This window comes from Marmota monax, unplaced genomic scaffold, assembly GCF_021218885.2.
Source record: "Marmota monax isolate L192 unplaced genomic scaffold, Marmota_monax_Labrador192_F-V1.1 WCK01_AAM20220418_F8-fsc00145, whole genome shotgun sequence".
Classification (NCBI taxonomy): domain Eukaryota; kingdom Metazoa; phylum Chordata; class Mammalia; order Rodentia; family Sciuridae; genus Marmota; species Marmota monax.
This window is the reverse complement of record NW_026695201.1, coordinates 3,212,000-3,233,423: the sequence shown is the minus strand read 5'-3', so window position 1 is coordinate 3,233,423 and position 21,424 is coordinate 3,212,000. Positions and strand designations below refer to the sequence as shown.

The 21,424-nt window shown below is 52.5% G+C and overlaps 1 protein-coding gene across 1 annotated transcript; it reads left to right on the top strand.

Annotated features, from left to right (window-relative positions):
* Window positions 1-1,912: 1,912 nt before the first annotated feature.
* Igsf9 (immunoglobulin superfamily member 9) lies at window positions 1,913-21,088 on the top strand. Its single transcript, XM_046429070.2, has 21 exons — window positions 1,913-1,997; window positions 4,265-4,509; window positions 4,752-4,940; window positions 10,532-10,684; window positions 11,433-11,587; window positions 11,815-11,932; window positions 13,774-13,915; window positions 14,027-14,172; window positions 14,263-14,405; window positions 15,573-15,713; window positions 16,303-16,419; window positions 16,591-16,741; window positions 16,928-17,051; window positions 17,289-17,464; window positions 17,716-17,966; window positions 18,175-18,259; window positions 18,345-18,521; window positions 18,796-18,838; window positions 19,129-19,983; window positions 20,248-20,375; window positions 20,609-21,088. Exons 2-21 carry the CDS (start codon window positions 4,452-4,454, stop codon window positions 20,788-20,790), a joined length of 3,534 nt encoding a protein of 1,177 aa, XP_046285026.1. The 5' UTR covers window positions 1,913-1,997; window positions 4,265-4,451; the 3' UTR covers window positions 20,791-21,088.
* The last annotated feature ends 336 nt before the right edge of the window (window positions 21,089-21,424 follow it).

Sequence of the window (21,424 nt, the reverse complement as noted above, 5' to 3'; positions counted from 1 at the left end):
ATGTGGGTTGGTTGATGCTAAGATCAGGTGGAATCCTAGTAGGCTGAATAAACTTTCCCTGAGAATTATGACAATGAATCAAGCACAAGCTAGAGGAAAAACTTTATTTTTTAACTTAAGGGACTGTTTTTTAAAATTTATCTTTAATTTTAATTTTTTATCCACTTTCACTTCTAGGGTGGTGAGGGAACAGGGAACAAGTTATAGGGATAGGTTCCTTTTCTTACTAAAAAACTCTACAATATACATTACAATCAAATGAAAATGATGATAATAAAACTCACAAAATAAGCTCCCAGAAAAACATGAGCATCTCATAACCTTTTTAAATAATTCAAAATGTTACTTTAAAAAGTCAAGTACTGATTACTGATTTTAATGTCCAAATGAGACGAATTTATCCTCCAAAAACTACTGGAAATAGCAGAAATGAAACTCTGGGACCAGAGAAGCTGATTTAGTGTGGGGGAGCAAGATGGTTCTTGCTAGTTGGTGAGGAGCCAAGAAGGCAAAAAGCCTTCCAGTGACCATCTTTTTAACACATTTTCGTTATAGTCTTACAAAATGGTAGGGAAGTCCATTACAATGTAAAGTAATGTTGCAAAGCTGCCACTTTAGGAGTCTTTGCAGAAAGGATGGAAGAGACCATGCCCAGTCTTCTTCGCCCCCAAGTACACTTCCATCTCTGTGGCAAAAAGCACCCAGACAGTTACACTTGGAAGAATGTTCCAGCAGTCAGAGCTCACTGAAGATAGAATGCATACCACAGCAATGTTGAACTTCCTGGCCCGGGATGTGAACAGATTGGGGTTGGCTGGCCACCACGAGGGATGACTGGTAAGGATTCTGTTGCAAAACAGCCTTAACAGGTCAACAGTCCAAAACAGTCCATCCTACTGGGTCTCTACTGGTCTTCCAGACATAGTTCTATGAATCAGCTATCTCAGTTTCAGTCTAGTATTTCAGACTGGGGTGAGATAAGTGTGTGTCTGAGGGTGAAGTCTCCAAAGGGGTGGGTTTAACGAAGTCCAGGTTGGGTCTGAACACAACTCTGCCTGTGCTTAGGTAAGAAGCATTTTTCTGGTTGAGTCTGTTTTCTCCTTAGTCAAGTGCTTCTATACTTACTTCACAGGGTTTCTGTGCAGATTACGTGAGTTATAAAGTATCTAGTCCCAGGGTCTGGCACCCTACAAGGGTTCAGTAGGAGAGCCTTTATTTCATTCCTCCCTTTTCAATCTCTATTGTCAGAATGCCTGTCATTTCTTCCCCCTGGGCCTGATTCTTTGGGTCACTGGTGTTGGAAGCTGCTTGCAGAGCTGACTTGGCAACCCCAAGCTCTGAGCGCAGCCTCTCCCAGCTGCACACATGGGAGGCGCCCGGGCAACATCTGGGAGCTCGCCAGTGCAGACAGGTATTTCCAGTCTGGCAAGAGAGGAAATAGGTGGAGGTGGGGATGGGAATGGGGGAGGAAATCGGATGAGCCCGGGACTTGGGTGGATCCCCTGGGAGAAGGGCGGGCAGTCGTTCTCCCCGCCTGGTGCTCCCGCCCCCAGGCTCAGATTTCCACTTTGTTGCCTCTGTGGCTCGCGGGTTCGGAGTCGGGAGAGGGTAGAAGGTAGGTTACAAAGGAAGCTGGGCGTGCAGGGAGCCTGCAAAGGCTCAGTCTCCCCAGGGGCACCGGCCTATCCTGATTGCCCCTCTGGTTCTCTGAGGCAAGCGGCTACCCGCCTTCCCACTCTTGGTGGTAGAGAGCTCCACGAGGGGGCGACCTGAGCCCACGTGCCATTGAGTCCTTCTCTCCAGAAACTACAACTCCCAGGCGGCTCAGGGGTCCCGCCCGCCTAGCCTGGCCTCTGTTGGCTCCAATTGGCCACCGCGGGAGGGGGGGGATTGGCGGTCTCCAGGGCGACGGGAGGCGCTCCGGGCATCCGAGGCGGGGAGGCGGGTCCGCCCCCTATTGTGTGGCTGCGAGAGCGGAGCCGAGCGGTGCAGAGCAGGTGAGGGCGGGGGTGTCCTGGGGGATAGAAGTGGGGTGCCGGCGGGGGCACGGGGAACGGTGCAGAGTTAGGGGGAAGCGGGGGAGCTCTGGAGAGAAGTGGAATTCTTTGGGGGAGGAGAACTAGGGGAGTTCTGGGGAGTAAAGTGGAATTCTTGGTGCATGGGTAGGGGTTCCCCGGAACTGGAGGAGTTCTGGAGATAATGTGGGGGAGTGCTGGGTGGGTTCCAAAAGAAAAGAAGAGTTCTAGGGGGCCGGAGAATGTGAGGGATAAGGGAATTATTGAGCACGGAGTATCAGAAGTGTGTTGTGGGCTGAAGCAGGAGATTTCCAGGGAGGGGAATTCCTAGGAAAAGATAAGTGGGTGGCTGAATGGGGATTCTGGAGACCATCAGGGAGTATTTTGAATCGCAGAAGACCTCCTGCAATTGGAGATCAGGTGTGAGAAACTGGAATTTCGAGGGGACTGTGAGAAGTAGGAATGATTGGGATGGGAGTTCCTGGGAGAATGAGGGAGTACCAGGTAGAGAGACCCAGAAGGAGAGGAAATGGGGGCCAGTGGAGTTGGAAAGGTCCCAGGAAAAATGAGGAATTCTGGGGATGCCTGGGTTACAAGGTTCTTGGCAAACTGTACCAGGAGAGAGCTGGGGGTTGCCATACTATACCCTTGGAAAAAAGCCTTTTCAGGGAAGTGTGGGAGAGCAGGCTAAGGGCGGTGGGAGACAGGGTAAGTGGTGTGGTGAACTGCCAGGAGCTAGACGCACATGGGCATTATGAAGACGTAAGGATGAGACTGCCATAGGAAACATTTTTTTTTAGAACCAGCATGGAACTGTGAGGCCAAGAGTGGGGTGGAGGCCCTGGAGCAGAGTCCACTTGGATTTGTCAGGCCTCCAGCAGGGCCCCTGGCTCACTGTGGCTGTCCTAAGATGGTCAAGAGTTCCTACTCATTTTGTGTATCCTAGGGACTAAGGCTTTTTTGGCTTCTTGTGGATCATGCCCCCAAGAGTTTGGGAAGGGAGTACCTGGCAAACCCTGGCACCCTGAGGATACTGGAGAGGTGTGAGTGGGAGGAATCGGGGTGAGGCACTTGAAGAAGGGCTGCTTGGCAGCATCATGAAGAGCAAGTGGTGCCAGCTTCAAGCCCTGGGACCTGCCCAGACCTGGAGGATTCTGCCTGGGCCCCTAATACCAGCGGCGGGGTGGGGGGAGGCAGCTCCTCCTCTCCCTGTGCCTGATTTACTGTCAAAGCCGTGGCTGAGTGGATAAAGATGCCATGGGGTTCCCCAGCCTCTGTGGCTCTTCGTAGAGGCTGGGAAAGGGGGACCCAGGGAGCAAGGGATTATATGGGGGTATCCTGCAGAGCACTTTCTTAGAAGGTAAGTGGCCTGGATTCTAATTTAGGATTTGTCCCGCACCAGCTATCTTGCTCCTGATCACAGATCCTTGGGGTCCTTATTTGTCACAGTTGGGTGTGGGGGCATTAATACTGTTTCTGGTTTGCTATCTGCTACCTTGTAAGCATCAAGATTGGGGAAAGAGAAGGGAGGTGAGTCTCCCATATTTCCCTGAAAACTTTTTCCCCAGGGTAATAGAAACTCCCAGTTCTCTCCTGGCTCAGTTTGCTGAGAACATTGTAAACCAGATAGTCCCAGAATTCCTCTGCTTTTCTTAATATCTTTCCAACTGTGCTTACCCCTGACACTTCCGTCACCTGTGTCATCTCATTGCCCAGCACACCGTCATCTTCCTTGAATTCCCACTGCAGCTAATTCCCAGGGCTTCAAGATCTCTGGTCTCGGAGCTTGGGATGTAGTTTCAGTGGTACGATGCTTGCCTAGCATGCATGCGGCCTTGGGTTTGATCCCCAGTGTGGGGGAGGGGGGAGGACAAATTAGGCTGGGTCCAGACATGGTAGTGCACACCTGTAATGCCAACTACTTAAGAGGCTGAGGTAGAAGGATCACAAATTCAAGGACAGCCTGGGCAATGTAGCAAGACCTTGTCTCAAAATAAAAAGGGATAGAGATATAGCTCAGTGGTAAAGTACTTGCTTAGAATATGTGAGGCTCTGGGTTTGATCCCCGGACAGCAAAAAAGAAAAAAAAAAAAATCTATCTCTTTGGTCTGTTCCCAGGTACCTACCATTCACCGCTTATCTGTTCTCCTCTCTCCTTTCCTTCTTAAGTGCCTTTCTCTGACTGTGGGTTTCTTCTGGGCTCCACTACTGACCAAACTCTGCATGTTACCTTGCATTTTGCTTTTTAGATCGGGTGGTTCTCCAGAGAACAGCTTCCTTAGGTGTTACCTGAGCTAAGCCCTAACTTCAGAAGAGAGCTGAAACCTGTTACCTGAGGCTGATCAGAAGGATTGACCCCGGGTGGTGGACCTCCCTCGGCCCCTCCATCTGGGCTCCTGTGGCTAGGAGGGGCCGGGTGAGCAGGCCAGCTGGGCTATGGTTTGGTGCCTCAGTCTGGCCATCCTCAGCCTGATCATCAGCCAGGGGGCTGACGGTGAGCTGGACCCCTGGAACTCAAGATCTCTCTGTTAGTCGTGGGGTCTGGGGTGTGGGGGTGGCTCCCAAGGGGTTCTTTGAGCATGTGAGGGCAGGGGAAGGGTAGGTCTGGTTCTGAAGAAGTTGGGAGTTCCTCCAGTCACCCAAAGTCCAGAGAAACCTACAGAGATACTGACGGAACCTCCCTTCCCAGCTCTCACTCTGGTCGCCTGCTGTGTCCTCATGCCACCCACCATGTAGGTCGCAGGAAGCCTGAGGTGGTCTCTGTGGTGGGCCAGGCTGGGGAGAGTGCAGTGCTGGGCTGTGACCTGCTGCCCCCAGCTGGCCGACCCCCTCTGCATGTCATCGAGTGGCTGCGATTTGGATTTCTGCTTCCCATCTTCATCCAGTTTGGCCTCTACTCTCCCCGAATTGACCCTGATTACGTGGGTAAGCACTCACCTCAGATGGGAGGGAGGGACAGATGACCAATAAAGATGGACTGGGGGTGGGCAAGGCCTCTTATTAACTGCTCTGTCCCTGCCCAGTCTCATTTCCAGCTCCACTGCCTTCATTCGACTTAACAAGATAGCTCTGCTCCCAAGCACTGTTAATTCATTGAAGGATTCATTCACACACACACACACACACACACACACACACACACACACGGTGCACATACTCTACAGTTATGCTATTGAGCATTCCACATGGTCTGTTCCAAAGGTTCATTCTTCTCTAATCACTATTCCTAGATTTCATGATGAAACCTAGACTCGGGCTGGGGATGTACATCAGTGGTAGAATGCTTGCCTAGCATGAGTGAGGCCCTGGTTTTCATCTCCAGCAACACACACACACACACAAAAAAAAAAAAAAAAAGAAAAAAAGAAAGAAAGAAAAGAAAAAAAAGAAAGAAACCCCCAGACTCCACTCTGACCTTCTGTGGTGTCCCGCCTTAGCCTTATCCTAGTCCCTGTCTCTACTGTCTGCTAGCTCCCTTCCCCCTCCCTCACTATCCAAAATACTAATTTGAGGATTGCAGGTTTCTAGGGAGTCATGGGCCCGCAGGGTGGGTGGGGCTATGACCTCTCTGCTTCTGTAGTGTGGGCTTGGCCTGATTCTCTGTAGAGAAGAGCATGTTGGGGTTGGGGAGGTCCTTTGTTCCCCAAAGTCAGTGAATGGATGGGGCTGACTGGGTTGCTGCTTCTGGTGGCTCCCGTATAGAATAGTGTGTGGGCCTCTCTGGAGCCTTCTGCTCTCTCCCAGCTGACTCCCCAAAATGACTTGTACCTAATCCTGGATGGAGCTTAAATCGGAACAGTTGAGTGGGCATATGGGGAGGTCTTAAGGGTCTGGGCTGTCGGGTAAGAGAGGGCTATTATGTCTGCGGAGCATTCATGTGAAATAGACCAGGAAAGGCTACCTGGGAGCAGGTTGATGGGGAGACCCCACCTTTTCCCTCTTTGGTTTGAATCCTGAGGGAAGCCCAGGGATTGGCTGGGCTCTTGCCACAGGGCGGGCTGAGCAGAGTGGGGAGGCAGGGCAGGCAGGTGCCGCACGCACACAGAAGGGAAGAGTTTATTTTCAAACTGGGGGCAGTTATTGGCAAACAGCCTGGTGGGAGTGTATGTGTCTACCAAGCCCTATGGGACTTGATGAAAGGGGCCCCCAATTAGCACAAGTGGAGGAAAAAAGGCTGTGCTCACCAGCCCTCCCTCCCTGTCTCTGCCTGCCAGGGGCCTGGGGTTGGGGGATTGGGGCTGTCTGGCTGAGAATGTTGTCTGACTAAGGGCAAAGCAAGGGGGAGGTGGAGGAGAGGTGGGAGAAGGGCTTTCCCTGGGACTCCACCAGGTAGACGTGAAATGCTTCTCCTTCTTGCCAGCTTCTGTCCTTTCTGGGGGTACCAGGCAGATAAGGCACTGGATGGCTAGCAACCCTGTCTACCTGTGGGGGTTCCTTCTGTCCCCCTGCTGCTCCTTGAGCTGCAAGGGCCATAGGCAGTGACTTTGGGGACTTTCCTCCCTTTGTTCCTACCCCTGCCTGTGACCAGTCTGGAGCTCCCAGTCAGCCAGAGCTGGTCCCTGGGAGTCAGGACCCCAGAGGGAGGCCCCTGAGCCCATTAACCCTTTTACTGCCTCACAGTGTGGAAGGGGCCTCTCTCGGCCTTTGTGTAGGGGACTTGGAACTGCAGTTGCTAAGCAACAGGAGGTGGAGGTTGCTAAGAACAATGCTGTTCTGTCATAAACCCTCTGGACAAGCAGAGAGGAGATGGGCCTGGGGTGCATGAGGTTGTTGGCCTAGAATGTGTGAGGAACCATGGGAGACCAGAGCTTCAGGGATCATGCTGAAGGGAGAGCTTCTGATCCTTGGGGGTTCTAGGCGCCATTTAGCAGAGGAAACCAGATTTATAAACTAGTACAAAAGTAGTAAAAAAAGCAGTATGAAACAAGCAAGGATTAATAGTAGGATTAAATTGGTTATCATGTCTGCGGAGCATTCATGTGAAATAGACCAGCACCAGGGCAAAGGCAGGCTGGGCTTCTTGGGCTTGGTCTACACCAGCTTTCCCAGGATGGATCTTAGATCAACTTTTCCAACTTGTGGGATGGGCTTTTGACTCTTGACTTTTGTGTTTTTCTTTCTTTCTTTTTTTTTGTGTGGGGGGAGTTTCAAGAAATTTCACAGCAGAGGGGATTTGGGTTTTCTTACTATTGAGTTTTTTTTGATAAAAATCAGAAATTTTGTCAGGTGCAGTGGTACAGATCTATAACCACTGAAGCCTGGGAAACTGAAGCAAGAGGATTGCAAATTCAAAGCGAATCCCAGCAATTTAGTGAGGTCCTAAGCAATATAGTGAGACCCAGTCTCAAAATAAAAAATGAAAAGGACAGGGGACGTGGCTCAGTGGTTGGTCGCTCCTGGGTTCAATCCCGGATACCAACATACATGCATACATAAATAAATAAATAAATAAAATTAAATTTTAAATACAAAAAATAAAAAATAAATAAAAAGGGTTGGGGGTGTGGCTCAGAGATTAAGCGCCCCTGGATTCAATTACCAGTATGTAAAAAAAAAAAAAATTAAAATCACAACTTAGACTCAGTCTCAAAACAAAAATACCCCGCAAATAGCCAAGTTCAGTGGCTCAGGAGGGCGAGGCAGGAGGATCAAGAGTTCAAAGGTAGCCTCAGCAGTTTAGCAAGGTCCTAAGCAACTGAAAGAGACTCTGTCTCTAAGTAAAATACAAAATGGGCTTGGATGTGGCTCAGTGGTTGAGAACCCCTGGGTTCAATCCCTGGTGATAAATAAATAAATAGATAAATAAATAAATAAAAAGGGTTGGAGATGTGGCTCAGTGGTTAAGGGCCCCTGAATTCAGTCCTGGTACTGAAAAGATAAAAAAGGTATTTCATTCTCCAGTTAGAACTCCTGTCCCCTTTAGTCCTTCCCTTTACTACCTTTTTATCAAAACCCTCCGCTATATTCCATCTTCCTTACTCCTCTTGCTTCCTAGCTCAATGGCTGAGCAGAGTTGAGGCATTCTGTGGATTTCTGTATGCGTGGACATGCACCTGCCCATGTTCATGAGGTGGGTTTCTTGCCTTCTGAGAGCCCGAGAGAACAAAGACTGTGCCCCTGTCTCCTTCACACCCCTGTGTATGGGGGAATCTGGAGTCCATCAGGTTTGGCCCTGTGCGTGGACAGCAGACCTCAGGGGGGTGGGCCCAGGACTCGGGAGTTCCAGGATTGCTTCCCCTGGCCATCTTCCTGCCCCTGTGCATCTCTGCAGGGTCTGCAGTCCCATCTCCCAGGAAAGTTAGGACCTATATATGCTGCATGGATATTCTGGTTAACAGAGATTTGGGGCTGTAGGCTATTGGATCTTAACATTTCCCAAGTGAGAACATATAGATTATGCAACACGATCCTAACACCAGTGGGAAGCACACTGGAGACAGAGGATTGGCTTTGTCCCTTACTAGCCGTGAGGTTTTGGAAAGAAACTTAACATGGGTTCCTTCAACTACATTGGAATTCTCAGGAGGATTAAATATGGTGACAGTGCCATTGTTACATCGTCCATATTCAACACTCAGTCCTTTCCCCTCTTCTTCAGGAGCTCAGAGATTGCCATAATGAAGAGCTTCCATCACTTGGGGCAAAGGGGCCCCAGGGTGCTGGTCCATAGGGCTTAGTGACCAGGCAGATGAGGGGTACTGAGGAATCTGCTGGTGGGTGGAAGGGTATGATTATGTTAAATATTTACCTGCTAGGCTTTGTCTTGTCTCCTGGGTGGAGATTTAAATACCCAGCCCTTTAAGCGGGTCCACCCTTCCTGGAGGATCCACACCCCAGGAACCCATTCTTGGAAGAAAAAAGACCATGGCCTAAGATCACAAGCCAGCCTCAACTTGAAGTTTCTTCCTGTGGCATCAAGGGCACTATAGGTGGAGCTTCTGTTTTAGTCTGGTCACTCTAGAAGTGGAATGGAAGCAGACTGGAGGGGGTGGGTGCACTAATAGCTTCAGGGTTTCCATTAAGAAGGCTAGGATGGTGCAATTCTTGTCTTGGAGCTGCATTTACATACCCCAGGAAATTTACAAAATTTGGGCTAGGGTTCAGCTTAGTGATAGAATGCTTGTCTAGCATGTACAAGGCCCTGGTGTTTGAACCCCAGCGTTGCAAAACGAACAAAAAACATTTCTCCACATCGGAGGTGAAGGTGGGCAGCTGGGGAGTGAGTGTAGGGGAGTAGCCTGGAGGACCCAGGAGAGAGATACTGCAGACCTTCAGATGATGATGACAGAGAAGGAAATGAAGTAGTAGGATTTGGAGAATTTAACGATCAAGCGCATGTTAGGGGTGATAGAAGAATCTAGGTTAGTCTGGATTTCTGGTAGGGTGACTTGGCACACCGTGGCACAGTTCAGTGATGTGGGAGAGAAAAATGAGATGATGCCTTATCAGGTAAGGGATAGGGCCAGGACTGAGGGCAGGGTTCCGATTTCAAATCTGGAGCTTGTTCATTTGTTAAACACCCTTTATTTGAGCAACAGGTACTATGCTGGCTGCCTTCCTTTCAGAGGATTGGCTTTTCCTTCCATCCACCCCATTTTTTTTTTTTTTTACTTTGTCATTTTTACATATGAGGAAATTGAAATTGGCGGAGGTTAAGCGACTTGCCCAAAGGAGTATGCAGCACTGGGCTTGTGTCTAGCTCTCTCTGGCTCCCAAGCATGTGCCTGTCACCCTGGGCTACACTGCAGGGCCTCATGAATCTGTCTGGAGTGCAGGCGTCCATCAGGAGAGGGTGCTGAAGGACTGGGTGGGCACTGAGCCATGGATGTTTACTCGGGGTGGGAATGAAGTATCGGTTTGTGCTGTGGTGTGTGGCTTTATGGAACTACATGTGGTCAGTCAGCCAGGGTTGCAGTGCCCTGGGGCATGGACATGATGGGGTGAGGGGGCTGCTGACTTTGCTGCCTGGCTGGGCTGGACTCTGGCCACCCTAAGGCGCTTAGGCAGCTGATAATAGCCCTGAGGGATTAGGGGCTTTAGCAGGCAAGGCCTGGGTCCATGCTAGGGCCCCAGATACCACTGGGGTTTTCAGGGACAGAGTCCTCTGAAAGGAAGAGTACCCTTGGGAGCCCAGGCCTTCCCCCTTCAAAAAGTGCTCAGGGATGGGACCATCCTATAGAAATCCAGAGCAGACCAAGTGCTGCCTCTTCAAACCCCATTTCCCAACAGTCCTGGGAGCTGGGTCTAGTTCAGTGGAACATTCTGTCCACCAGCCACCCCTCTGGCTTTCACTTTGTCTGGACTGGGTACCAGCTATTGACAGACAGGAGTAGTCAGAAGTTGAACAAAGGGACCTGCCCTCATGACCCTAATCCCATCTGTGCCTCTGCAGACCCTGCTCTCTCAGAGTGACAAAGAGACAGACTGTTCTTGACCTCTGAAAATGGCCAGTGTGACTAGGGTTTGGGGGCTCCTGTCGGGTCTCTTCAACAACTTGATTCAGGGCTTTTCTCCAGGACGAGTCCGACTGCAGACAGGAGCATCTCTCCAGATCGAGGGGCTCCGAGTGGAGGACCAGGGCTGGTACGAGTGCCGCGTGCTCTTCCTGGATCAGCACAGCCCTGAAGAGGATTTTGCTAACGGCTCCTGGGTGCACCTGACAGTCAATTGTATGAAGCTGGGGAGCAGGTGGTGGAGATGGGAGGGGAGGAGAATGATGGGGACCCTGGATGATGTTAGAAGGGGAAGAGGGACATGCGTGCTTGCAGCTCCAGTGCCCCACCCTGTCTGGCACTCCTTGTTTGTTCACTTAATGGTTGCATCTTATCCCCCTCCTCATTCCTGCCCTTTCAGTTCTTCAAATCTAAATCCAATCAGCTTCTTAGGCTCAACATCAGGAACTTCCACTTCCTCTTCCTTCCTTATGCATTTCTGGCCAGGATAGTGGATGGGGGAGAGGGCAGTATTAGGCCCTGAGTTTAACAGCTCACTTACATATAGCATTTGATGTTTTCCAAAACCTCATTACACCTGGGGCCTCATTAATTCTCCTTCACCCCTAAAAAGGAAGAGCTTAGGATCATTTCTGTTTCATAGGTGAGACTTGGACCAAGAAATGGGTGATTGCCACTGGTTATTATCTGAGCTGAGTCTAGGACCCAAGGCTGACTCCCAGAACATTTAGCTCTCCCCCTGGCCCTGGGCATTCAGTCTGTGCTCAGCCCAGGCCAATGTGGGGATGGCCTGGTACAATCCTTACCTGGTCCCCGGTGCAGCAGATAGGGTGACCTGGAGCTGGGATTCCCATGGATGGGAATGAGGGCTGCTGTCCTGAGTAGTCTTGTTTCCCTTGACGTAGACACTGCTCTTTGGGCTAATAACCCCTCTGGCAGCTCCTGATGCCTTTCTTCCCCGCAGCACCCCCTCAATTCCAGGAGACACCTCCTCCAGTGCTGGAAGTGCAGGAATTGGAGCCAGTTACCCTGCGCTGTGTGGCCCGGGGAAGCCCCCAACCTCAAGTGTCTTGGAAGCTTCGAGGACAGGACCTTGGTCAGGGCCGAGGTCAGGTGCAAGTGAGTACCTGGGCTGGCAGAGTGGGCCAGCTGGAGTGTGAGGGGAAGGTGGGAGCAGAACTGGAGGACAGAGGGGGCCAAAGTTGGGCTGGAAGATGGGGTCCCAGAAGGGTTTGGTAAATTGGCTTCACTGAGCCTGAAGCTCTGCCTCCCTCTGCTGGCCAGCCTGGGAAGTGCAGGTTCTGAAGCTGGCCCAGCAGGAAGGGAACTTTCTCCCCCCTCCCTAGGTGCACAACGGAACACTGTGGATCCAGAGGGTAGAGCGGGGCAGCTCTGGAGTTTACACCTGCGAAGCTTCCAGCACTGAGGGCAGCATCACCCGCTCCACCCAGCTGCTGGTGCTAGGTGCTCTGATGGGAGGGCTGGGGACCAGGGACACCTAGGTGACCTATGGCTAGGAAGGCACATAGCAAGATGAGAGGAGGATTCTGCCTGGGGGAGGATCTGTGCAGGGTGAGAGTGCTCCAAATATAGGTTGTTACTCTAAAACAAGCATCTTAATTTTAACTGGATCAGTGAATGGACAAATAAATACTTAGTGTTCATCAATGTGTTATATAGTAGAAAGGACCTGGGTGCCGGTGTCAAACTGTGAACCAGGTGACCCTCCTGAGCCTCAGTTTTCTCATCTCAATAAGGCACAATGATACACACTTGTGATCCAGCTACTCAGAAGGTTGAGGCAGGAGGATTGCAAGTACAAGGCCAGCCTCTGCAAATTGGCCGGACCCTTTTTCAAAATAAAAATAAAAAGGGCTCAGTGGTAGTTCATATTGACTGCTCAGGACTGTGACAAGAATTCAATTAGGTTCAGCAGAGAACACAATAAATCCTGGCCAAGACCTTCCCTTTAGAAGGAAAGCTGGGAAATGTGAAGTCTGGAGTCTACCTTCAGAGTGACTTTTATCTACATGGGGAAATAATACCAACCTGTGGGACTGTGGGAGTGTTGCTTTCCATGGTGCCACGAGAAAGGCAGTGCCGGGTAAAAGTTTAAGGGCATAGTCTCTGGCTTCAGAAAATCCCAAATATCAATCTTGACTCCCTTGGGACCTGGGGCAAGTCACTTCACAATCTCTTTGCCTCTGAACCTTTATTTTTTCCAGCTACAAAAGGGAAACAGGGGCACACACTTATAATCCCAGTTCTTTGGGATGCTGAGGCAGGAGGATTGCAAATTTGAGGCCAGCCTGGACAACTCAGTGAGACCCTGTCTCATAAGAAAAAAGAAAAAGGGCTGTGGATGGTAGCTCAGTGGTAGCGTGTCCCCAGGTTCAATCCTCAGTATCAAATAATATTATAATAATGATAAAAGTTATGCTAAAAAGGGGGGACAGTAAGTTCTACTGCAAAGGTTCTTGTGAGAGTTCAGTAAGATGAACAGGCAAAGTGCTAGGCACTTAGTGCTGGCCTGTAGCAGGTGCTCTATATGCATGGACTGCTATCGTTACCTCTTGTTACTGTCTGTCTACGCAGTGGGGCCAAGGAAGGGGAGAGGGCAGCAGGCCGCAGCAGTCAGAGACAGTTCTGTAAGAGGTATACAAATGAACCAGGCCCTAGGAGTTCAGAGAGCAGAGGCGGATGGGAGTGAGCCTGGTGAGGTGTCAGCTTGACCTGATGATGTGTGTTAGGGCTGATGTATGAAAAGGTGGGTGGCCAGGTTGGGAGTGCTTAGATCATGGGACCCACAGGACTAGGTCAAGAAAGGTGAGCTCAATGTGGTAGCGGTCAGGAGCTGCTATGGGTTCTGGAGCAGAAGCCTTCTGTGGCTGAAGGGGAACTTTCTGTATGAGTGACCATTAGCGTGGCAATGATGGGAGAACCTGGAGTCAGGTGGCTGCGGCATCTTGGGGTGAGCTATGGGGTATCTGGACTAGGGTAGGAGACATGGATGTGACTTAAGATGTGATGGGTAGGGAAAGAAAGGGTAAATTAACAGTTCAGATGGACTCTCCCCACACCCTGACACGCAGGTGGATGAAGTTACCCCTGGGGGAAGAGGGAGAATTTGGGAAGAGGAACAGGGCTCAGGGAGAGGATGAGCTTTTGTTATGCACAGGGGAAGTTTCCCTTTCAAATCCCCAGAGCCCTCTGTTTCAGAGGATGGAGTCAAGGAAGAGTAATAGAACGAGAGTCTGGGAAGACTGTGGACCGAGAGCACCTCTCTCCTCTTGTGCCCCCTGCAGGACCCCCTGTCATTGTGCTGCCCCCCAAGAACAGCACAGTCAATGCCTCTCAGGATGTTTCCTTGGCCTGCCAGGCTGAGGCGTACCCCGCCAACCTCACCTACAGCTGGTTCCTGGATGGCGTTAATGTCTTTCACATTAGGTGAGCTGACCCACCTTTGGAGCAGTGGAGGTGGGGAGCTGGCGAGCAGTCTTTGAGGGGCCCCTTGGCTGGGCGAGGCCTAGGCCCTTCCTCACACGTGTCACCTTGCAGCCACCTGCAATCCCGAGTGCGGATCCTGGTGGATGGGAGCCTGCGACTGCAGGCTGCCCAGCCCGATGATGCTGGTCGCTACACCTGTGTGCCCAGCAATGGCCTCCCGCATCCGCCCTCGGCCTCTGCCTACCTCACTGTGCTCTGTAAGCCTGACCTCCACTTCCTTCCCAAGCCTGCTCCCCTCCCCTGGGCCAGGCCAAAGCCCTTTCTCAACTTGTCACTGCTTCCCCCAGACCCAGCCCAGGTGACAATGATGCCTCCAGAGACACCCCTGCCCATAGGCATGCGGGGGGTGATCCGGTGCCCGGTTCGTGCCAACCCCCCACTGCTCTTTGTCAGCTGGTCAAAGGATGGGCAAGCCCTGCAACTGGACAAGGTACAGGCTTGGGATGGGGAAGACTTGGTGTGATCCTGGTCAGAAGGCCAAATGGAATGGAGTCAGCTCAGTTTAATTCAGTCCCGTGAACCTAAACTTCTTACTGGGTGCTGTGCAGGTGTTGGGTGGGGAACAGCAGCAAATCCTGAAGGAAGGCACTGTCTTGGGGGAAGTGGGACAGCAATAGGGCCAGGGATGGAGTTAAATACCTTCCCCTTAGGCCTGGTTGAGGATAGATCAGCCAGGGATTCTGGGACTTCAGTGATGGGCCTTGGAGACGGGATGGTCATTCCATGTAGAAACCAAAGACTTGATGGTATAGTGCATTTATGAAATAATGAATTGGGCAGTTTGGTGGTGGCTGCAATACCTGTAGGGACATGCATGGTGCAGAGAAACCTGGAAAGACAGGTTGGGGCCAAAAGGAAAAACTGTGCATGCCCTTTATATTACCTCATCCCAGGGTGATTGGATCTTTTGTTTGTCTGCAGAGACTGTAAATTCCTTGCATCTTTTAATCACTACGTCAGGGTTTTTACAATAGTACTACTCAATACATTGTTGTTGTTTTTTTTAATCTTAAGGTAGTGGGAACCAGTGAAGTTTTTTTTTTTTCAGTAAAAATGGGAGATAGCATTAGAGCCAAGATTAGGAGTTGAGTTTGTCTGAAGGAGTGGAAGGGAGAGGGGTTGTGAGGCTGTAGAAATGGTTCAGGTAAGGGATTACGGAGTTGGAGCTGGAGGACAGGAAGATGGATGGGCCCTCATGCTCACACAAAAGGATAACAGTTAATTTTGGGGATAGGGGGACTGCGGGAAAGTGAGGGATCACATTTTACTGAGGAGGATGGCAGTGGGGTGCTTTATGCTGAAGTTAGTGGTGGAGCATAGGGAGGACAGGGAGGTGAGATTATAGCAGGCAGGGAGCGCGGGGTAACTCACCTCCGGGCGTTCATTCTCATTGTTTTCTGTGGCATCCCTGTGCAGTCACAGCCTCATATCCATTGGCAGGGGTCCTTCTGTGGCAGAGAAATGGAGGTTTGGAATTCAGAGAGAAGCTGGGGCTACACTTAGAGTTGTGGAGTCCCTCTCCAGTGCATTACCTCACCATCCCCACCTTGCCTGTGCTGAATTTCTTTCTGAAATTGTCATCTCTTCTTCCCTCCAGTTCCCTGGCTGGTCCCAGGGCACAGAAGGTTCACTGATCATTGCGCTTGGGAATGAGGACGCCCTGGGAGAATACTCCTGTACCCCCTACAACAGCCTTGGTACTGCTGGGCCCTCCCCTGTGACCCGTGTGCTGCTCAAGGTGAGGCCCAGGGTAGGTCCAGAGCCTGCAGCAGGAGTGGCTCAGGTAGCTGAAGATGTGAGCGAAGGCCAGGCTGATGGGATGGGGGGTAGGGCAGATATGTGGGAAGGGGCTTTCAAGTCTCTGTTTCCCGGGTGGCCATAGCAGCAGTGGTCAGATGCAACCCACGGGTTTTTGCAAAATGGTGCTGGGAAGTGGTCCATCAACTTTGCACCACATTCACAAAATGAGATATCTGTCTGCTCCACCTTTCACCCATCTTAACCAGGCTGCCTCCCTTTCCGGAGCTGCAGGGCCCTCCCTGCAGGGGTTTGTACATCTCCAGAGAGTCTTGCCTGGCCACCAGTCCTTATCTATCACACCATTTCCCCTCAACCCTACCTGCTGGGGAACACAGAGAGAGTGAGAGAGAGAGAGAGAGAGAGAGAGAGAGAGAGAGAGAGAGAGAGAGAGTGTGTGTGTGTGTGCTAGACAGAAATTGAGAGGTGGAGAAGGAATGAGATGGGCGTGGCAGGGAACCTGGAGGCAGGGAGTACCAACCTCAGACCAATGGAAGAGAAATCCCTCCTAATATAGATCTGGCCTGCAGGCTCCCCCAGCTTTTATAGAACGCCCCAAGGAAGAATATTTCCAAGAAGTAGGGCGGGAGCTTCTCATTCCCTGCTCTGCTAGAGGAGACCCTCCTCCTACTGTCTCTTGGGTCAAGGTAAGGCTCCTGACGCTTGCTTTTCCTGGATTCCCCTGCCTCTGTGCCCCTGGACATTTTGTGGGAGGGAGCTGGCTGTCAGAGGCAGGGTGGGCAGGACACAAGCAGCCTAGAGAGATGAGTGGCCCCTTTGGCTGCGTGTGTCCTCAGGGCTGACCAGTGGTTCTGTAGGTGGGCCGGGGACTACGGGGCCAGGCCCAGGTGGACCGCAATAGCAGCCTCATTCTTCGACCACTGACCAAGGAGGCCCACGGGCGCTGGGAATGTAGTGCCAGCAATTCTGTAGCACGAGTGGCTGCTACCACCAATGTCTACGTGCTGGGTTAGTGGTTGAATGGGCTGGAGCTGGGGGGAAACTATGTGGAAGGGGAGACAGGGGAGTCATTTTTTTGAGGCTCAGATGGGGGATTGTGGGTGGGGGAACCTTGGGATGATGGGTGGGGAGTCAAACGAGCCTCCCCCAAGCTTTTCACCCTCCTTGAAGATCCTGACCATCCTCTCTCTCCAGGCACCAGCCCCCACGTTGTCACCAATGTTTCTGTGGTGCCTTTGCCCAAGGGTGCCAATGTCTCCTGGGAGCCTGGTTTTGATGGTGGCTATCTGCAGAGATTCAGTGTCTGGTATACCCCATTGTAAGTGAACTACAATGGCCTACACCCTACCTCTGTTTGCTTTTTCTCCCATTCTTCTGTCCCTAGTTATGAACTAGCTCTGCTGACCCCCGTTTCCAGTGACTCTTAGGTGTTTGGGGCCCAAGTCCTCAGACCTTGGACAGTTGAGGGGGGAGGGGGGAGGTCAGATCTCTGGACCCCAAACCTTCCTGGACTTCCTAGTTCATGAGATGCTCCCCATTTCCCCTTGTGCCCCAGGGCCAAGCGTCCTGACCGAGCCCATCATGACTGGTTGTCCCTGGCAGTCCCTGTGGGGGATGCCCACCTCCTCGTGCCTGGCCTGCAGCCCTACACCCAGTACCAGTTCAGCGTCCTAGCTCAGAACAAGCTGGGGAGTGGGCCTTTCAGTGAGATCGTCCTGTCTGCTCCAGAAGGTGAGAGAGCTCATGTTCCAGAGTAGCAGAGACTACGGTGGAGAGGGGCTGGTAGGGAAATCCAAGACATGGAAGGGACCTGGGGATGGGGAGGCGGCAAAGGTGGTGTTGGGAAGTTTGGGGTCTGGAGTGGGGTGTGGCAGGGCTCAGGCAGAATGATTGGGTATCTTAAGGCTGTGGAAGGCCAGGGCAGGGGCAGGATGAGGGATGCTGGGAATCCTATCCCTGAACTGCCTATCTGCCCCAATCAGGGCTTCCTACCACACCGGCTGCCCCCAGGCTGCCCCCAACAGAGACGCTGCCTCCCCTGTCCCCTCCCCGAAGTCTGGTGGCAGTGAGAACACCCCGGGGGGTACTCCTGCATTGGGACCCCCCAGAACTGGTCCCTAAGAGACTGGATGGTTATGTCCTGGAAGGACGGCAAGGCTCCCAGGGCTGGGAGGTGCTGGACCCAGCTGTGGCAGGCACGGAGATGCAGCTGCTGGTACCAGGCCTCATCAAGGTATGTGCTGGATGGTACAGTGAGGGTCCTCCCAGGGGCTGGCCAGTGTCCTGCTCAATCCCCCAACCTCTTATCTTACCTTATATGACCATCTTCACCTCTCCTTCTCACCTCATCCTTATCCCCCAACTGCAAAGTCTTTACCAATGGGGCTGAAGTGGGAGTCCGGGGCCTAATCCGCTTCCTGGCACTCCATCCCCACCCCCAGGATGTTCTCTATGAGTTCCGCCTCGTGGCCTTTGCCGGTAGCTATGTCAGTGATCCCAGCAACACTGCCAACGTCTCCACTTCAGGTGAGAACCTGCCGGGGGGAGAAGGGTGCTGGGGGGTTGCAGGAACTCGGAGCTCACTGACCCTGCCTCTTGGCTCTTCACCCAGGCCTGGAGGTATACCCATCTCGCACGCAACTGCCAGGCCTGCTGCCCCAACCTGTGCTGGCGGGCGTGGTGGGTGGGGTCTGCTTCCTGGGCGTGGCCGTCCTGGTGAGCATCCTGGCTGCCTGCCTCATGAACCGGCGCAGGGCTGCCCGCCGCAGACGCAAACGCCTGCGTCAGGGTAGGTACCCTCCGCTCTCAGTCTTGTGGGTGCAGAGCACTTGGCCATTTGAAGTTCAGCCCACCTGAAGGGCCTGCCCCTCTGGAAGTCCTTCCCACCAGGAGGACAACCCCTCCCCATGCATTCCCATAACCCTGCACCCCGTCTTGCCTGCCCTTTTCCAGCTAGATGGGGTTGGGTTGGGCGACTGGTGTGGGGTGAGAGGGTCAGCACCTGGGGCCCCGGAGGGGCTTGTGTTTTGCCTGTATCACCTCCTGTTCTCACACCCTTACAGATCCACCTCTTCTCTTCTCTCCGCCCAGAAAGTCAGCCCCACAGTAAGTTCCTCCACTCATTGACTTCCTTTTGTCTTCTCCTTGTACTGGACAGTATCCTCTGCTTCCTCTTTTGTATCTTTGGGAGAGATGGGAGGACCCGGAGCAGAAGTTGGAGGGAGGTGACAACAGGAATTGCAGAAGCCCCAGCCTGGAGGCGGGGTTCAGTGTTGCCTGGGCCTTCCCTCCACCCCTCCACCATGTTGGTCCTTTCCTCACTGGCTGTCCCTAGCTCTGCTTTGTTGTGCACCAAACCTCTCAAGACCAGACCCTGATCTCCTGTCCTTCCCCAGCTCTGCTCCAGGCTCCAGCAGCCCTGACAGCGTGGCCAAGCTGAAGCTCCAGGGCTCCCCTCTCCCTAGCCTGCGCCAGAGTCTGCTCTGGGGAGAGCCTGCCCGGCCCCCCAGCCCCCATCCGGATCCTCCACCCAACCGGGGACCCTTACCCTTGGAACCCATTTGCCGGGGCCCAGATGGGCGTTTTGTGATGGGACCCACTGTGGGGGCCCCCCAAGAAAGGTCAGACCTGGAGCGGGCAGAACCTAGGACCTCAGCCCAGCGTCTGGCTCGGTCCTTTGACTGTAGTAGCAGCAGCCCCAGTGGGGCACCCCAGCCCCTCTGTATTGCAGACATCAGCCCCGTGGGGTCTCCTCCAGCAGCTCCCCCAAGTCCCCTGCCAGGTCCTGGACCCCTTCTCCAGTACCTGAGCCTGCCCTTCTTCCGGGAGATGAATGTGGATGGGGACTGGCCCCCTCTTGAGGAGCCTGTCCCTGTGCCACCCCCAGATTACGTGGATACCCGGCCCTGCCACACCTCGTCTTTCCTTCGCACTCCGGACTCCCCTACTGTATCCTCCAGGGCAGCACTTCCCGGGGCTCTGGTAGGAGTTGGGGCCACTTCAGAGTCCCCTTACACAACTGACTGGACACTGAGAGAACGGTTACTTCCAGGCCTTTTCCCTGCTGCCCCTCGGGGCAGCTTGACCAGCCAGAGCAGTGGGCGGGGCAGTGCTTCCTTCCTCCGGCCTCCCTCCACAGCCCCCTCTGCAGGGGGCAGCTACCTCAGCCCAGCTCCAGGAGACACCAGCAGCTGGGCCAGTGGACCTGAGAGGTGGCCCCGAAGGGAGCATGTGGTGACCGTCAGCAAGAGGTGAGGGAAGTTCCTGCCCATCCTTGCCTTGACCGCAGTCCTGTCCTCTTGTCCCACATTTCCCCCCACCCAATACCCTATACCTTCCCTGCTCCACTCCACTCTGGGACCAGGAGAACCTGTCTCCTTTCAGAACCTCTTTCTGAGGTCCAGGGATTTGCAGAGAAAACCTATGGCCCAACCTGAGTTTGGGGACCCTGGGTTTAGACATTTTTGGATACCCACTGTTACTCCACCATACCACATGTTTGTCCCTTTTAACAGGAGGAACACATCTGTGGATGAGAACTATGAATGGGACTCAGAGTACCCTGGAGATGTGGAATTGCTGGAGACTTTGCACCTTGGGCTGGCCAGCTCCCGGCCACAACCTGAAGCTGAGCCAGAGCTTGGTGTGTGAATCTCCAGAAAGATAGGCCTTCTGCACTGTCCCACATGGCCCCTGCCGCCTTAGGACTCGTCTGCACAGACAGGCCCTGTATCCCAGGCTCCTCTGCCACAGACTGTGTCTTTGCTTCCTTGACTCATCTGCACCAAAAGGCCCTTTAGAGCTTCACATCTGGCCCTTCCTCCACTGAACCACAGGCCTCTTCTTTCATTGTCCTGCCCTTATCTTCTCTTGCAGGTGGAAAGACTCCAGAGGAGGGCTGCCTCCTGAACACTGCCCAAGTTCCTGGCCCTGAAGCCCGCTGTGCTGCCCTGCGGGAGGAATTCCTAGCCTTCCGCCGCCGCAGAGATGCCACTAGGGCCCGGCTACCAGCCTTTCGACAGCCAGTCTCCCACCCTGAACAGGCCACTCTGTTGTGAACACCTCTAATGTGAGGCTGGAAAAAAGCCTATGAACCTGCAAAGGAGGCCCCCAATGAGACCTAACTCCAAACATGGGCACCTTCCCTGCCCCTTTGGTGCTTGGGCACTGACCCTGATGGTGGGCTTGGGGGAGCTTTGTATGAGATGTATGTGCTAACCCCCCTAGGTGAATCTGGGGATTGAAGCAGGGATCTTAGTCTGCCCCCATGTGTGTGTGTGTGTGTGTGTGTGTGTGTGTGTTTTATTTGTGGTGTGAATGAAGTTTTTTACAGATGAATAAAGAAAATCCGAAAAATGTTTTGATGTTATTTCACGTTCAATTTAAGAGGTGGGGAAATTCCTGAACCCTCAAAGAAAAAGGGACTCTCTGAATGAATGGGGTACATTCAGCTACTAAGGTTAGCCACTAAAGACTAGCCATTAAGTTAGAAGCTGTGAGAAAATACAAAGTTTCCTGAAGAGGAGGCTTTGCCCTTGGGGAGTTCTTTCCACCCAGGGAGGCAAACAAGTAAAGAAATAGTTACAGTATGATGTGATAAGTTCTGTGATAAAACTATGTGTTGCTTATTATGTAGAACAAAGAAATGAGTTCAGTTGGAGTTGACATTTAGAGAAAGCTTACAGTGTGTTC

Excerpts from the sequence above, each read along its gene's own strand:
- Igsf9 (XM_046429070.2), top strand. The coding sequence starts at position 4,452 with ATGGTTTGGTGCCTCAGTCTGGCCATCCTCAGCCTGATCATCAGCCAG. Across the intron at positions 18,260-18,344 it reads TGCCAACGTCTCCACTTCAG|GCCTGGAGGTATACCCATCT; the intron begins GTGAGAACCTGC and ends CTCTTCACCCAG. Across the intron at positions 19,984-20,247 it reads GTGGTGACCGTCAGCAAGAG|GAGGAACACATCTGTGGATG; the intron begins GTGAGGGAAGTT and ends CCCTTTTAACAG.